Source organism: Ylistrum balloti, unplaced genomic scaffold (assembly GCF_031769215.1).
Source record: "Ylistrum balloti isolate Yb309-2 unplaced genomic scaffold, AGI_CSIRO_Ybal_v1 Utg369578, whole genome shotgun sequence".
Lineage (NCBI taxonomy): Eukaryota > Metazoa > Mollusca > Bivalvia > Pectinida > Pectinidae > Ylistrum > Ylistrum balloti.
This window is the reverse complement of record NW_026781870.1, coordinates 293,483-311,452: the sequence shown is the minus strand read 5'-3', so window position 1 is coordinate 311,452 and position 17,970 is coordinate 293,483. Positions and strand designations below refer to the sequence as shown.

The 17,970-nt window shown below is 32.3% G+C and overlaps 1 protein-coding gene across 1 annotated transcript; it reads right to left on the bottom strand.

Annotated features, from left to right (window-relative positions):
* Positions 1-7,607: 7,607 nt before the first annotated feature.
* Positions 7,608-16,638, bottom strand: LOC132543099 (PCNA-interacting partner-like). The gene is made up of 11 exons (XM_060206559.1): positions 16,521-16,638; positions 15,391-15,578; positions 14,178-14,498; positions 13,286-13,498; positions 12,524-12,688; positions 12,006-12,160; positions 11,051-11,216; positions 10,113-10,291; positions 9,486-9,570; positions 9,235-9,359; positions 7,608-7,995 (listed from the first exon to the last, which is right to left on the bottom strand). The coding sequence occupies exons 1-11, from the start codon at positions 16,636-16,638 to the stop codon at positions 7,653-7,655; spliced, it is 2,058 nt and encodes a 685-aa protein (XP_060062542.1). The 3' UTR covers positions 7,608-7,652.
* Positions 16,639-17,970: the final 1,332 nt, after the last annotated feature.

Below are 17,970 nucleotides of genomic sequence, written 5' to 3'. Positions count from 1 at the left end.
AATCTCTTAAAATCACCCCAAGTGTTCATAATCTCTTACTAAGATCTTGAAGGTGACCACCAAGTTATCAAGATCTCTTACTAAGATCCATAACCTTCTGTTGAAATCATCTAATCAACTTAAATGATCTTGATCATACGAATGCTTATTTGGTATATAAATAAATACATGTAAAAAAAAAGATATTCTAACAGATGATGTAAAAATCAAGCTCTGTGATGATATTGTCCCTTACCAGGAACTATTATTACCATACTGGTTTCAAGATAATGATTTGTGATTTTAGAATTTGACTTGAAACCTTTCTATGTCCAACGTTTATCAAATTTTGATTAAGAATATCATAAATGAGATATTTGTAATCAATTAAATTTTGATATGAGATCGGAATAGCAATGTTAATTTTGTATTTTAAAAAATCCTTTCTATGCCAGTATATAAATGTAGCCAAACATTGATATTGAATCAATTAAGTAAAATGTGCAATACGTAAAACAATAGAGAAATATTTTCGTACCTCTCCGGTGAAAGAAATTTTTATACAACTGGTAAAAATGAAGTTGATTTTTCGGCATTATTTTCCTTTCATTAAAAAATTTCTTATTCTCAATTCTCTTTTATGAATTGTAGAGTAAAAAAAATCATAAAAAGTCAGGGTGCAATTTTAACCCAGTGTTCTCGCTTTATAAATGCTAATACAATTGTCCATTGATTATAATCATAAATGATGAGAACCTTTAGCAATACAGAAACTAACTTCCAAATCACTTAGTGTTCAGTGCAATCTGTCTGTTTTCTCTTTGTTCTGAACAGTTCTACCCCTTTGTCCTGCAATCCCAAGTGTTCAACTGCTACATAAACCAGTGTGTTTGTGTAATGATATTTTGAGAAAAGGACGTCAGTGACACTAACTGAACAAAATCTTCATACACATATAATCAAGATGTTAACATCCTTTTCTTGTGTATATAAAGTATTTTGAAAATGTGTTTTATAGTTTCTTGTAGATGGTATACTGGACAGGATTATTTTTATAATACCATCTCACTCATACAATCACTTAATTTGTATCCCACAGCTCACAGTATGTTGTTCTAGTTTCTACTGTATAGCTATATTATATGTTATCTACATGATGCTTTCTCTATTATTGCTCACTATTCATTTTGATTGAAATGTTGGTTATTCATACAGATCTTAAAAAGTGCTGGGATCTTTATATTTTTCAAAAGGTTTTTGAAAAGTGCTTGAATTTTGGAAGATTAGTTTTCAAATTTCATTAAAATTGCTAGAATCTTTTTTATGTTGGTTGCAGAATTACAAAGTAGAAATGTTTCTGAATGATCTATGGTAAAGCTGTATCTCCACATCTTATACAGGTAACTTATCAATATACTTTATACTATGACTCTAGAAAAAAGAGCAAGAAAATCTGTATTTATGTCATAGCATTTTCCGCTTTGTCTGTTTTTACTGCTACAAGTAATCACTACTTTTAATGTCCTCCTTCGCTGCAAAATTTATCTGGCCAAGTTCAGTAGAGTTACAAACCTGTACTACCAATTGTTTGGCTTAGAAAGCAACAAATCCACAGCTGAAAAATGTTTGTATTACCACTTCAAAAACTGCAATAAACATGGGTGGGCTTATTAACGTTTAAGTAGTACTTCCAGATCTTTTTCCATTGTGATTCTGTATTACATTGTGGTTGGTCCTTGAAGATTTGTGTAGAATTAGGTATTCTTCTCATTCGTTCTACAAATTCATCATTTCCTCAGATATTTCCAATGTCTTATTGTGATTTCTCAAGTGATTTGGACAGTACATGTACGATAGGTTGAAGAATGACCTTCCCAGTGTTGTTTATATAAAGTTGGTTGTGATAATGATCTGAGATATATAGATGTTAAAGAAATACATTCTAGATCTGATAAATGAATCTCTGTTTTTATGTGCTGTGTTGTTTAATCCAGAATATGGAGATGACCAAGCCAATTACCAGTAGTTTGGCGGTTTGTTTTTCTTTTCTTTTTTTTAAAGCTGATCTATATGCACTTGTGTATTCATTATTTATAATTAATTTCTTGTTCTATTATCAGGATTTGTTTTACATCATCCAAGTTTGACTCTAAATGTGATACGTTGAAAATTATTAAGTCTGCTCTTTTAAAATCCATTACCTCTCACAGCTGTTGTTACAATATTTATACATGGGTGTAAAGATTTTGTAGAAAATCATTTTTATTTTTTGTGTTATTAAAAAGCTGTATTCATACCAGAGGAAACTAGATAATTCACAAATATAATTTTTATAAAGTGGTTGTACAATTGATGTAATTATTTGTTTGACGAAATCCCTAATATTCTCTGTGATACCATGGTAAAACACCAGTGTTGAGTGTATTATTGTTAAATATTATTCTCTTATTTAGATTATCTGAAACTTGTACAAATATTTTGATGAATTATTTGTCTGATAAACATATATTTGCTAACATCATTGTCTCCCTTTATATCCTCCATTTCTATCTCATGATGCTGAAACCATGACAGTGAAAACTATATCCTGAAGAAGGCCATAAAGCTTGAAAACTTACTGTAAAATCCTGTATTTTTTTGAAGCTCAAATTTTGTGGTTTCATAAAACATAACTTTTTCATGGACAATTGATTTAGTAGATAGATATAGCTCAATTAGACCTGCTTGTGCTATAAATAGTTACATGCATTTTACTTTTTCATGAAATCTGAAAATGTTGCTGATAAGTTTTAATTAATTTGAATAATATATGTAATTTTTATTGCTATATTTTGTATGCCCTTTCCATTTCATTATAAGGCCTATACAGTGTACTTACCCTTGACTGCCCATTTTGTACTGTACCAGACATACCTTTCTTAATCCTATTCATTTCTCGACAACTTTTAAATAGATTTCATATTTACACCACAAGGGCAGGGGTATTCATGTCTTACAGACATTTTCTAGCTCCTTTTTGTGAAAATCGTTTTAGCTCCAGGTGTACTGATACGAAGATTGTGCCAACTTATTCTACAGGTAAAATGAATCGTAAGGGTATTTTATTTACTTCAGGGTAAATGAAAGTCACAATGTTGTGTGATTATGTTTGTAAGTAGAGAAATACAATCAGATCACTTTATGTCATATGTAGTGTGCTTCACAAAAACAATTTCATAAAGGCATTATTCAGGCCTCAAATTTAACATTTTTTGTCACTTGCTGAAAACAGCAAGTGCCTTAAATTTTGCTTGCTAAAATGACTTTTTACTTGCTATTATCGCAAATCTCCATGTTCAAATAATGTGTATTGTTTTGTGATTTATAATGTATTACCTTGAAGAACTGCTTTGTCCCAATATTTACACTTTGAAAATCAAAACTCGAAACAATGAAATTCTGTGAAATGTTAGGAATAGACAGGCACTCACAGTTTGCATCTGATGAATCCACTTGCTGAAAAAAGCAAGTCATTATTTTTCTACTTGCAATTCTTGGATTTCTACTTGCAAATAGCCAGTAAAAAGCCGTAAATTCGAGGCCTGATCATGATTACATATTGTACTCAGTTGTTGGTCAGTATGACTAAACATGGATTTATGTGAGAATTTTTTGATAATTTGAACAATAACTTAATCCTAATCATCGAAATACTATCAAATATACTCTTGATTGTTGAACTTGATACTTCTTGTTTTATGAGTTTATTATAAAGTTACAGAACTGTGTAACTGGTACTATTTAGTGGGGATTTCATTTCGCTGTTGCATGGTCATTAAAGATCATGCAAAATTAGACACCAATAAAACATTTAACATCAATTAAAATCTAAGGAAATCTGTTATATACCAGTATAGATGGATACCAATGTATGGACATGTGAAAATTACACTAGGGAGAAACAGACGAACTGGCATGACCACGAAGTCCAGTGTAATTCAACAACCATACAGTTTTTCATATTGATTGAGAATTAGTACTCATTTTCATAGTGAGTAATGCCAAATTTGCAATACAATCAATCCTGTGTATAAAGGCCAGTGGTCTCAGGTCCCAATGGTATAAAATTTAAAGTGATTAAACATCTGAATAAAGACCACTTATCTTTTAATAAGGTCATTTTTCTCCATTCCCGCAAATTTTTCTATAGACAGGTTTAACTGTACAGTGTCTCTATTGCAATCTGTAAACATTAAGACATTCATTTATGAAAATCATTACAATATGATAGTATTTTTGAATTATGTAAAAACAGTAAAAATTTTCATGTGTTCGTCAGTGATATTGTTTACGAAATCCATACACATGTCTTAAATGTCAGCAAATTAACACTTCAAGAGTTATTGATTTTAAATATCATTGTAAATATATTATTTTATGTCACAGAATCTCAGCCATATTTAAACAGACCTATTTTTACGCATTAAATGTATTGACACATATCAATTCTGCTGACCCAGCGAGTCTCTAAACCTGTTGAAATCCAATTGTTGAAAATAAACTAGTCTTTATATTAAAATATTTTGTAATAAGAATTATTGAAAGGTGTTTTTTCCACAGTGCTAGTACATATTTTGGCATTTTTTTATGTCTAAGATGCAGATGTTTATTTATAGCTATTAGGATAAACTGGTTTGGAGTATTGTATGTCACAGGATTTCCAAAAATTTGGAAGTCTGTTTATACTTAAGGAACAAGTGATATTTTTTAACATTTTTGTAACAATAGAATTGAAAATTGTCAAATCTGTGTTGCATTAAGCCAATATAAAAAATCTTGATAAAGATGATTGTGTGAGTTTAAAGGTCAAGGCCGTTTTTAGTTTTCAAAGGATTTTGATATAAAAAATTCAGAATATTTCATTTTGAATTACGGGATTTAATTAATTAGAACCTAACAACAAATGGCTACAAGTACTCAAGATTGCCAGTTCTAACAAGAATATATTTTGTACATTGTAACTGTTGTTATTTGACAAAAATTGTTGATATTTCCTTTCAGTTTGTACTGTATTTAAAGTTACCACTTCTGTTGATAGAGGAGATCTCTATGAAAGTCTACAAGGGTCAATTTAAAAAAAATTAAATAAAAACATTTTTCTCTTATCAAAGTTTTAGTTATCTCCTTTCAACGATACTTATGTTCCTTAAACGAAGTCATCTGACCAGTCAACTGTGGCCTGATTGGTCAAAATTTGGCCAAATTGTCTGATTTCAATAAATATTGGTATGTAGGTGAAGTTTTACATGTGCAATGCTACGGTAACATTTATTTATTGATTTGACAAGATGGCCGCTGTATAGCGGCTTTTAATTGGTTGAAATTTAGATATCATCCAATTTGTATGAGAATTGGTATGTAGGAGGTATGGTTTTATATAAAAAAAAACAATGGTGACTTTCATTTTCTGATTGAACAAGATGGCCATACATAGCAGCTTCTGATTGGTTGAAATTTGTATGTTGTCCATGATTTTCAGGTCACCTGAGATAAAGTCTTATGGTGACCTAATGTGATCCCCTTTTGTCAGGCATTCTGCTTAAGTGCATCATAAACTTTTCAACATCTCTGACTTCTTCTGGAAAACCCCTGAAGTGATTTCAATGAAATTTTAAAACAATTTCTCAATAACCAAAAAACCACAGTGTGCTGATGTTTGGCTTGTTACATACTGGGATAATTCATCAAGGTCACAGGGACAATTGTATTAAAATCTTTAAACAACTTCTTAATAATCAAATGGCCAAGGGTATTTAATTTGGGCCTCTGTAGCATTGTGATGTGAAGGCCTACATAGTTTGTTCACATTATTGACCTTGATCCACTGTCAAAGTCACAAGGTTTGAGTATGGCATAGAGGTCATTCTTTTGTTTATGATGATCAGGTGAGTCACGCTTGTAGAGTTACAAGTAAAAGTTAACCCTCCAGCCTATGGGCTTCACTTCATAGAGTCCAACTCGTGCATCCATCGCATCAGGGATGCTCGGATGAGAGTGGGATTTTGATACAGTACAGATGTTGTGCACACATGTATGGTAAAAAAAAAGACCATGGTATGGTTAAAAATAGTCTAGCGGCTATTTCAGTTCAAATAAGGAATTTCAATTGGCTTCTATGTAATAGATGAAAAGATGAGCCATCAGCTATCAGGAAATTTCTGAAAAAACAAGTGGTGAGTATCCAAAGATGAAATAAAAAAAAAAAAAAAAATCTTGCTCTTCGATAAATTAAACAAACTTTCTCTCTCCTATGTAATCTCAAGTTAAAAGATGAAATTGGTCTAAGACTTGTGAATACAGCTAACCTCCATCTTCCCTCCTAAACGTAGGTGTGAGTTCACATACCCCTGGAAGATGTCAGGACAAATAAAAGTTTATAACAGACAATCCATTGAAATTTTTGATGTGTATGAAAATAAAGAATTGTTTAATTCAAAGTGCCAGCCAGAACAAGTGTAGCCATAGCTTTGAAGTATTTTCTTTTCAGTTTCAAAAAGATCAGTTCAATTCCAAAATGAAAATCTTTGAACAAAATATATTATACGATTAATTAATTTGTTTTTTGATATAGACATTCAGGTGTCTAGAGATAACTCAAGCATGCTGTTTTTCTATTTTTAAAAACTTAATAAACTAAATAAAAGAATTTGTTCAAAGAAACCTTATTGCTTTGTGGATCTTCATCTCAATTAATTCTGAGTCTGAATTTTGACTGAAAGAGATGGTGATCCCTGAGCAAAAGTTTTTCTGTACATATTAAACCAGAGAATAAATAGAGACATTCTTTTCATCAAAATTTTAAGTTGAATCTGATGAGTTTTCAGGTTTATAAATATGAAATAATTCTAAAATTTGAAAAGAAAAATGTGTGTAATGGAATGAAGATTATCTACAGGTAAATTGTTGAAAAATAACAGATCATTAAAACATATTTTAAAATGAGTTTATTAATATATGCATTTAAAATAAATATGAAAATAAATACCAAAGTCAAATTTAAAACAAATATATTTTCTTACTACTGATATATAATTTATGAATATTGATTCCTCTGAAGCTTACAATATTGGTTACCCAGAATCTTATCTTTTCCAGGAATTATCAACAGCATAAATTGAAATATATCTTCCAAGCTTGATTTGAATAAATTAAAGCAAACACCATTAAAATTATTATTTGATCTTTAAATTAAATTGCACAGAGTGTATTCAAACCCAATAGATTCCATAATTATTCTATAGATCACATTATCAATATTAATTGCATCTACCATTTTCCTGAGTATATCTTATGATATATATTGTTTACAACCTACACATAACATATTTGATAAATCATAATATATTGTATACCTACAGTTCTATCTTCTTACTATGCATATACAAAAATGATAAATTACCCTAAAACATGGCAAGAAGTTTTATATAAAGATGTTTCTCCAAAAAACAATATTATACACAACTTCATAGTACAAAATCTTTTTCAAGATCAAAAAGTTAAAAATGTTATATTGAGATTTAAAACTTAAGTCATTTATTTACAATGTACTACATACAACCTCTACTATGGTTTACTATAAATACACCACAATTACATAATACCACAATTCCAGACAAGTGTTTATTTGCTATTGATCATACTCTGAAGAATTTTGTTAATTGCTGTTGCCCTTTGACCTGTGGAAGAAGCTTTCGACGACAAGTTTTAGATTCTGCTTTTGTTTTCTTGTTGGCTTTTGCTGGAGAATCTCCTGTCACAAGGGGACGTTTCTGTCCTTTTCCAGGATTTTTCTTTGACTCCTTAGTTGTTTTGTTGACCTTTGGTTCATTAACCTTTGACTTGTCCTGTCCTTTATCTGATTCCTCTGTGACCTCCACACAAACTGGTACATTCTCCTGGTCATGGATGGTCTCTGCTAAACGGTTGGCAACTTTCGTTTCCTTATTTGCCTGTTTTCCAGGGTGTACAATTGTTTTGCTGAAATAAGAATGAAATAATTAGTACAGAGAACAATCATGCCAAACAAGACATGAGTGCAACACACTTCAAATGCATCCAAGATTTTACACCCATATACCATACCATATGAATTATTATTTGGTGGATTTGCTCATAGGAACTTGCACATTTTCTCAAATTTTTACAGATAGGTAGTTTGGTAATTTGAAGTATTAAGGAACTATTCTAGCATAGCATTTCCTTCCCACACAACACATGCATTTATATTCCCATTTTTTAAGAGAATATAAATTTGTCTTTCTTTACGAAAATGACTGTTGTCAAATGTATTTCATCACTTAACGCTAATTAACCTTGTCACATTATTGGATTACATCAATGCTGATACTCAATAAAAGGGCCATGTTTCAAGCATGATTTAATTAGTTCTCCACCACAAATAGAAAATTGAATTAGTTTTACATCTTTGTGTGATACAGACAGAAAAATCTTGATATGTGTGTAACATACCAGTTCTTTCCATTTTGTTCAAATATTTCTGTCTATATCACATAACGGTGAAAGATTATTTTCCTCCAAGGACACAAGAGAAAAAAAAACAAAGAAAATACTGATTTGTCAACAAAAACTTATCTGAAACTCAAATTTGATAAAACAAAAGCAAAATATGAACAAAAGATTTACATGGAGACCCCTGAAAATGTACAAGAAGAATAAGACTGTGATCTGAATGGTAACAGCTACAGGAAATGGAGTCCAGGGATCATGAAAATTTGAACTGACACATCAAAATAAATCATTACATCATCAAAAAGCGTGCATAACCCAACCAAACACTATGGGAAGAAATCTCTATAAGGTAGCAGTTATCTATGGTATAACACATGTAAGGAAAATGCTTTTACTGATGTATACAACAGAATTACTTATTTCTATGTATACATACCTGGGGATGACCACAACCTCTGACTGTGAGTATGATTACATACCTGGGGATGACCACAACCTCTGATTGTGTGAGTATGATTACATACCTGGGGATGACTACCACCTCTGACTGTGTGAGTATGATTACATACCTGGGGATGACCACAACCTCTGACGGTGTGAGTATGATTACATACCTGGGGATGACCACAACCTGTGACTGTGTGAGTATGATTACATACCTGGGGATGACCACAACCTCTGATGGTGTGAGAATGACTACATACCTGGGGATGACCACAACCTCTGACTGTGAGTATGATTACATACCTGGGGATGACCACAACCTCTGACTGTGTGAGTACGATATCCTTATCCTGCCCTTTGATGTCTACATTATGGGTAGGACCAGCCCAATCCATACATGATTTATATCGCTTCTGATGGATTGGTGTCTGCAAAAAAAAAAAAAAAAAAAACTTCATCGTCCTCTTTTTTACAAACATGATTATTTTGATAAGTAATAATAATGGAGAAAATTTAAACTTTGTCAATCAAGTAATAATGAAATGAGTATGTACCTCAGATGATCGCTGGGAAAGCAGACGGTCACACAGACTCTGATTGTATGGGTCATCAGGGCTGTCTGAGTATTCTTCAGGAGATCTGCATAAAATATTTAAGACTTAACACCATAACAATCAAATAAGCACCACTCTCCTTCCTGTAAGTGCTTTCCCACCAGTTCTATGGAAAAGTGAATCATCCCAGGGATGAGTGCACATTATCAAAGCCAGTAAAATGTTTGTTTACTTCCCTTATCCATCAATACATTACTCTGTCAACTCTGTGTTCCATAGACCTAGTCAATAATATGATTTAACTGAGGGTTACATTTTCTCCCTCAAATTTTCTACCAAAGAATCAATACATTTCATATGGAGACTTTTCATGTAAATATCTTAATTCAATTCACCCCCTCCATGCTTTTGTATTTAAAGCATTCATTGCATTTTTTAAAATCAAATGTAGTAATTATGAAATTATCATCTAGACAGTGCTTTTACCATACTAGACTTATGTAGATATGTACATAAACTAGTATATTAGGTTTTTACACATTTACTGTTTAATTTACACAGCCAAGTGTAGAGATATGCCTCTTATCAAAATAACTGTAACTTTACAGTTTATAGATATACACATACCTGAACTGGGACATGATACAGGGGAAGTGTACAGGGGTTCTTTGACTTGAGAATCCATCAGACAGGAAGTCAAGTGTTTGTACTTTGAAATCATCCATCCCTGACACCAATTTGTCTACAACGTAACGCAGGACTTTGAGAGTATGTCGCCCAACAGCAGACCCACCATCTCTGACAGCCTGTAAATCAGTTTGTTTTGTGATATATAACCAATGGCCATAAAACAAACAAGTCATTGTGTGATAGAATCATTGGCAATGAAATAGTGATTTTTTAAAATTCATCTCAAATTTATAGAGAGTGGAAGGCAATTAAAAAGATTTTTTTTTGTATGAAAGGATGTCTGTAAAATTATAATATGCACCATGGATGTGACAGTACACTTACCTTTAACAAAAGTGAGAAGTGAAATTTCTCAATTTCTGAGTACAGAAAAACTAAAATCAAATGCAGTATTACTAAAAGAATACATTGGTAAGGAAACCAGAACTACTCATTTTACTTCTTCATCTAAAATTGCCAATACAGACTGTCAAATAAGATTTGTTGAGGAATACACAATATGTGTGACTGGTCTTTTTCAGTGGATACAACATATCTTTGTTTGCATTATTAACAGACTCAAACTTAATTTGAAACAGTTACCTATTTCAAATCACATCAGCTGTAGGAAACCATAGAAACATGAAAGTGATCTATAGAACATCATTTAAACAAAGCTAGCATCATGGAAATTAACAGTTAACTCAAGATTAAACATACATGTAATTATAAGCAATATTATGGATATGCATTCCAGACCAATCTCATATAGCTGACCAATTTCATAATTATAATCAGGAAATGATCAGCTACAAACACATGTACATGAACTTCAGAAGTTTAAACCTTACTGATCAAAAAATTATCTTACTACTTCAAAATGAAGATGGACTCACTTTATCTGGAGAAGTGGAGACAGATGATTCAAACATGCTGATGACTCGGGCCACCTCTTTCTGGAGCTTTTCACACACAGATTCAACATTGGTGATACGCAGACGATTCTCACGACATTTGATGATCTCCTTCTTTATAATGTTCAACACTTTACGACAGGATACCCTAAAATCAAAATTACAGAATTTGTTTTATAGTAGGATTCCTTAAAGGGTATACTATGTGTTTCATAGCAAGCATTCTTTCTAATTTAGCACTGTTTGTAACTTAAAGGAAGAACATTATTTCTTAATGTGGTAAGGTGGTGCAGTGGTAACACACTCGCCTTTCACCTAGGCATCTAGTTTGATTCCCAGAATGGACATAACACACTCACCTTTACATAAGCTTAAATAATTGTTGTAAAACAAAGTTGATATTTACTTCTTTCAAAATTCAAACTCTGTGTTTCCTATTCTATCAATTTACCTCAAATGTTTCAAAAGCAATACCAGAATTTAGCATAATAATATACGTCACCTGTTAAACTTTGCTAGTCTGGTAATTTTCAAATAAAAAAAAAACAAAATTATTTCCATGGAAATTTAATACATGTAATGTGTGAACACCATAGATATGCTGTTACCATGTATATTGATGCAATGCAAAACATAAAATGAATTTTTTGTAAATTATTTAATTCTCAAAATTCACTCAAATACACCATTTCTCCCTCCCAAAAAAACTATCACTCATCCCAAGGATGGACAGCAAAACTCATGTGATATTTCACAGTTCTTCTTGCAATAGGCCTTACAACTAAAGCTGAATTAAAAAGAACAAACCATCAAAACCTTGTACCAGTAATCATTTATCAAAAATCTTAAGCTTTTGTCTCAATACATACAGACCAAAAATAAACTAAATTCTACAGGGAATGTATTCTTCCTACATTGATATAAATTTGTGACATACCTTTTATCAGTCTCTTCTTCTATGACTGTCTGTAGTTTATGAACAAGGGAGACAAACTCGCCAAGACCTTTTATATGTTGAGCCAGGAGATTGTTAGGGTCTGGAGCATATCCCTTACCTCCAAGACGAATCTTCATTACATAGGATACTGCAGTCTAGAAAGATACACAAAGCAATACAGCACTGGTAGTCTACATAAACATGACCTATGGTAGTCTGTCTATATAGAAGCTAGACTATACTCTTTAGGCTTTACACAGATATGCCCCATTCAGTTTTTTGAAATGAAGATAAATGCATTATGTGTAGTCTAACCAAAGTTTCATTGTGCAGATTTCTAACAGAAAAAGCTACATTGAAACCACATAAAGACTGAAAAAAGCTACACTGAAAGATTTTAAGCCATAAAATGGAAGAGAAACAAAATTTCTCAGATGTTTCTTGCTGTTATCGTGACTTCAGAGCTCCTTCTGCCATTTTTCTGAGACATAAGGTGTAATGTTGCAAGCAACACTTACCTGATACATTGTCATACTCTTTGTCTTAGATTCACGTTTGATGTCAGTGAAAGCCTGGTGAGTAAGCTCCCTTTCTGGAACATTGATGGAGCGAGCTAGAGCCAGTTCTGCCCGGGAGTTCACCAGCAGTTCTAAGTATGACCCATACACTAGCTGGATATAACTCTGAAAAAGAGAACATTCAGACACTGAAAATCATATAATATAATAATAAATACAACTGAAGATATTGATAAGATAAGACCAATTCAGATGTGTATTAAAAGTATTCAAATTAAAAAGGTCATAATGCTTAGTCAGCTGCTGCAGTGGTAAGAAAATCACCTTTCACCTAGTAATCTAGGTTTTGATTCCATGAGCACATGTGAAAAATTATGGGGGTCACTTGCCTGACCACATGGGTATTCTCCAGGCTCTCTGGTTTCCTCCTGTAGTAAGACCTCTCTTGGGCATTCAGCCAGGCCAACAAGAGTGACTTATATAAGCTAATAACTTCTTTTGCCATTGTTGTAAAAATTAATTAAGTTTGCAACATTATGTTAACCTGTGACATATTGATTTGAGACTGAAAACAGGTATGTAGATGCATTAGTCACAACGCTTTTGGAGGAAGCATTCTTTGTTACTAGTGATCTGTAGTAAAAGCTTAAAGAAATGTCACACTGAAGACAAAAAATTAACCCTTGGTAATATCCTTCTGACAGAAACATGACATTTTCAGACATGAAATGTGCCTTTAAATACCACTGTCAGAACATTTACCTCTGTGAGGGACTTGGGCTGGCCTGACATAGGTGTAGGTTGAAAGAAACTTTTGTCTCCACCACTTTCCCCAAGAGCCTCATTGAGAGTGACTTCATTGTATAAAACATTAACATCTTCTTTAACAACTGTTTCCTCATCCAACTCCAGGGGAACCTCTAATGTCATGTTCATTATCAAACGTCCTTCACAAAGGTACTCCACCATTGCTCTCTGAAACATACACAGGACACAGACATAATATTCACTCAAAGTTGACAAGAGAGATCATTTCTATAGTCATAGAATATTTAAATTTGCTTTAAGCCTTATGACAATGTCTCTGATGATTTGATAAATTTGAAAAATAATAGTAACACATACAGTGTTTAATAACTGTTATATTTTCTTTCTATAAATTTCTTAAAGTCTATATAATGTATATAAAAAAGCTGCTGTGAGGATGTAAAACCTTAAAAATCATTAAAGAAAAAACAATACATATATGTTGGTAAGTACAATATATGAACATTGTCAAAAATTGGAACATTGTCAAAAGATAATTGAATCTATTTGAAAGCCAATATAAGAGCAAAAAGATTTATCACTGGCTGTGAAATACACTTAGCATGACCTTTAGGATTTCATGTCTAGATTATTTATCTGCAGATAAAATCTGTTACCTTAATAAAAAATAAAGCTTAGTACTAGTTTTGATAACTGTAGAAGTAAAAGCTAGTCTTGGATGTCACCATCGTGCACATCATGTAAGACTAATGCAAATATTTACTTCTATATTTGAATAAACATTAATTCAATAAATAAGAACATGTATCAGATTAATTGTTATGCTGGTTTGCTTTTAATTTAACAGTTCACTGTGAATTTAACCACTTATATTCAAACAACAAACCTCAGTTTCATTTCTTGGAAGTCCTATGATGATGATATCTGCCACATCTAGTTCAGCTTTGAGACTTTGGTTGCTGTGACGGGCCTTACACACAGCCAACAGAACCTCAACCATGTCAATGTAATTACAGTGTTTAAGGAATGCTTGATACTCTTGTTTTATTATGTCTCCCACTGGGTACACCTCCATAGACTCAACTGAGGGGAGACAACTCTGTTCTACATTCTCTCGAGCTGTCTTGACTTGAGAAAGTTTGTACTTAACGATGTCTTTGTTTGCTTGAATCACAGTGCTGGTCTCAACTTCAAACTCTCCTCTCTCCTAAAATGTCAGGAAAAATAGAGAAAAAAATTAGTAAAATGCAAAGAAAGAAATCTGCAAACATTTGGAATACTAAATTCTCAAAACAAATAAAAAACTATGTGAAAAATATTACACCAAGTCCAATGTAAACATAAAACTGAGAAAATTACTTTCAGGAGTAGAAAACTAGATTATGATATATGTCAGTCAACTTGCATTATTCTATCTATTGTTAAGTTTCCATTTCAACAAATATGAACCCTCATTTGAACATGCCAGTGTCAGGATCAATACATTCATCATATAATCAACCTGTTATCTAGTGAACTTGATATTTTGTGAATATGTCACTAGTGAAACATAGTCTGGGGCGCTTTTCATTGGCTTTCTCAGTTGGAAATTAATAGTGATGTCATTAAATGGACAATATAGTTATGACATCAATTTAAAATGGCACACAAAAACGGCTGACTCTGTTTTATCTTATCCTCTGTATGTTTTCTTCAAAAGTTGTCAAAGTGTAACTTTTCTGAGTTTTGTGATAAAAGTATCTCAATCATGTTTGCATTTCATATGAGATTTTATGACACTTGCTTACTCACTAAAGTGCCAAAAATAAAAACATCTAAGACTTTATCATAAAATCTCAAATGAAATGGAAACTTATTTATGATCCTATATAAATAAAACAAAATTCAGACAAATTGCATGAAAGTTTATATTACGGACTACCGCTTTACAGTTCTATACATGTATTACCAAAAAGATAACTTTGAGGGGTATTTGTTTTCTAGGCAATGTTTCAGACCAGAAAACTGAGAACCAATGACTTGCACATGAAGGCATTCACATCTCAACACTTGACATCCTCTTGGCCTCTTATCTCTGATTAATGGTCATTATATCTTACCTGTTTATTTTTCTCTGCCAAACAAAGCTGTAATGCGATGACTTGGTCTATACTAGAAAGCAGAGTTGTCCGTTCATTTGGGAGAAGTTTGTATTTGCGACAGAGAGACATGTAGAACTGTGCTAAATTAACAACCCCTTCATGGCCACTTCCACCTCCACAATCTACCACCACACATGATCTTGTATCTGAAAAAGAATATATCAAAAACAGATATAAATCAAGTTATTTCAAATAAAAATTAAACACTTTTATTCTCAAAAATCTAATTTTCCAATAAATACTATAGGAAATTTCACCCTCTCCCCAGAAAGAAATGCGAGACTGTAGGGTCATGAGATTCACAATTTTGGTAAAGCACCTGATGACCCTTCCATCTATGTAAAGCATTTGATTCTATCATATCTGAATGTTGAGAAGATTTTTTGAAATTAGGGTCAAATTGACCCCTTTTGTCCCTGCACCTGGAAGTCAGTCAAGATCAATATATGCATACCATCAAGTTGTCATCCTTTGATAATAATTTTAACAAAGTTTTAAACATTTCTAATGGAAATAAAACAAATTATGCTCATAAATCCAATTTTCTTATATAAATTATGGAAAAAAATTACCCTTACCCCAGCAAGAAATTTAAGACCTTGAGGTCATGATGAAATTCACAATTTTTTGTAAGGCACATTGAGATCTTTCCATCCATTAAAAGCATTTGATTCTACCATGTGTGGGTGTTCATCAGATGATTTTTGAATCTTAGTCAAGTTGATCCCGATCATCAGGCCCCTGGGGGCTGCGGACCATATAATTCACTAATTTGGTTCATCTTTAGCAGGGAAAGGTTTCTATAAATTTCATTGAAGTCAGTTCTGGGATTTTTAAATGTTGAAAATGTTAAAAGTTTATGGATGCATGATGTAAATAACTGGACAAAAGGTGATCAAAATAGGTGACCTAAAAAGAGGGTTATTGGTATATCAATAGAAAAATTACCAAACTTTATATAAAAATTATAGGTATGTGTCAAATTACAGTAATATGAGTAGTAGTGAGTAGTGATTTTCTTAAATGTTTAACTAGATCTAGATATGCCTGCATCAGTATTATTTTCAGAAAACAAATTAGAATATAACCTGTGTTTATGTCATCACTGTCAGCCAATAGCTTTGTCTTCACATAGCTGATATACTTTCTGACTGTGTCTGCATCACAGGTGTTAAGGAAGTAGGCAAGCTTATCACCCATCACCATACTGACAGCCAATGTTCACTTGCTACTAAGCAAACCTGAAAAAAAAGATTATCAGTGAAACTGATGAATGCTCCCCGAAAATGACTTTATTGGAAACAAATTTTAACAAAGGCCAATAATTCTGTAATTAAGATGTTGATTTAGTATACTGCACATTGTCTTAGTATGATCAATGTTTCCATCAAGTTTCAATGTCCTGGTTAAAATGCAAGCAATTTAAAGTTCTGCTCCTTACACAAAATTCAAGGACAATAACTCTGTAATTAAGGAGTTTCATGCCCTGAATTTGGTACACTGCACATCATCTTAGTATGATAAATGTATCCACTAATTTCATTATCCTAGTTTAAATGAAAGCAAAGTTATGCTCCTTACACGAAATTTTAACAAAGGGCAGTAAATTGAGGGGTTGAGGGCCCTGAATGTAGTACACTGCACATCCCTTTTGTATAACTATTGTATATACCATGTTTTATAATCTTTGCTTAACTATGGGCAGAGTTATGTTCCTTCAAGGAAAGAACAAAAAGACAAATGGACAAGGGGGCGATCTTGTGCTCCCCCAGAGTTTTTGCATAAAAAACACCTTTAATAATAATTCAACTAAAATTAGTTATTGTAACATGTACAGTATGCTTTTTAACTGAAATCATCAACATAATTTATGATAATGGCTTAACTTAAATTCAAATGACATCTATACTTTATTGATGTAACAGACTTTGGTCCTGCTATTTCTGCCTTTTGAGAGGATTTGAGATGTGTAGTTTGAGATCTAATCTCCTACACATTTCAGTTTGTGTTTCTTGGGAAGCTGAGAAAACAGATTGTATGGCAGAGTTGCAGCTGTGTGTACCTTTGGCAAGAAACATTATTCCAATTGCTCTGGATATCAAACAAACTGACAAACAAGTTAGTAAAACAATATATTGGCCATTCAGTAGATTAATAAAGAAACATGTTAGTAGACAGGGAAAATGAAAGTAGAGAGTGGGATGGTGGCTGGGATTTTAGAGTCAAACTTTTCAGTGTTCAGGATTGTTGGAGTCAACCGTTTTGGTGTTCCCAAGTCTTGGCAAGACAAAACAGTGACTACTATATTTCAATGTTAGTAAATTTTATGACCTAATATTATCAAAAGAACTGCTCATTTGACATTTACTTAAACTGAAGTTACTGTACCTTCTGTTTTGTAAGTTTTTAGAATGTGTGAACTGCACATTTTAAGTGTTTCTTATCGTTTCTGAGATGGTTTGTATATGTGTTTATATGTGTGAATGAAATGTTACACCAAGTGTTATAACTGGAGTCATTTAAAGCTAATTTTTTTTA

Bases quoted from the DNA above. Each gene is read 5' to 3' on its own strand.
- LOC132543099 (XM_060206559.1), bottom strand. From the start codon at position 16,638: ATGGTGATGGGTGATAAGCTTGCCTACTTCCTTAACACCTGTGATGCA. The intron at 11,217-12,005 runs GTATGTCACAAA...TTTTGATTTTAG, and splicing joins GAAGAAGAGACTGATAAAAG to GGTATCCTGTCGTAAAGTGT. The intron at 9,360-9,485 runs GTACATACTCAT...TTTTTTTTGCAG, and splicing joins TTTCCCAGCGATCATCTGAG to ACACCAATCCATCAGAAGCG.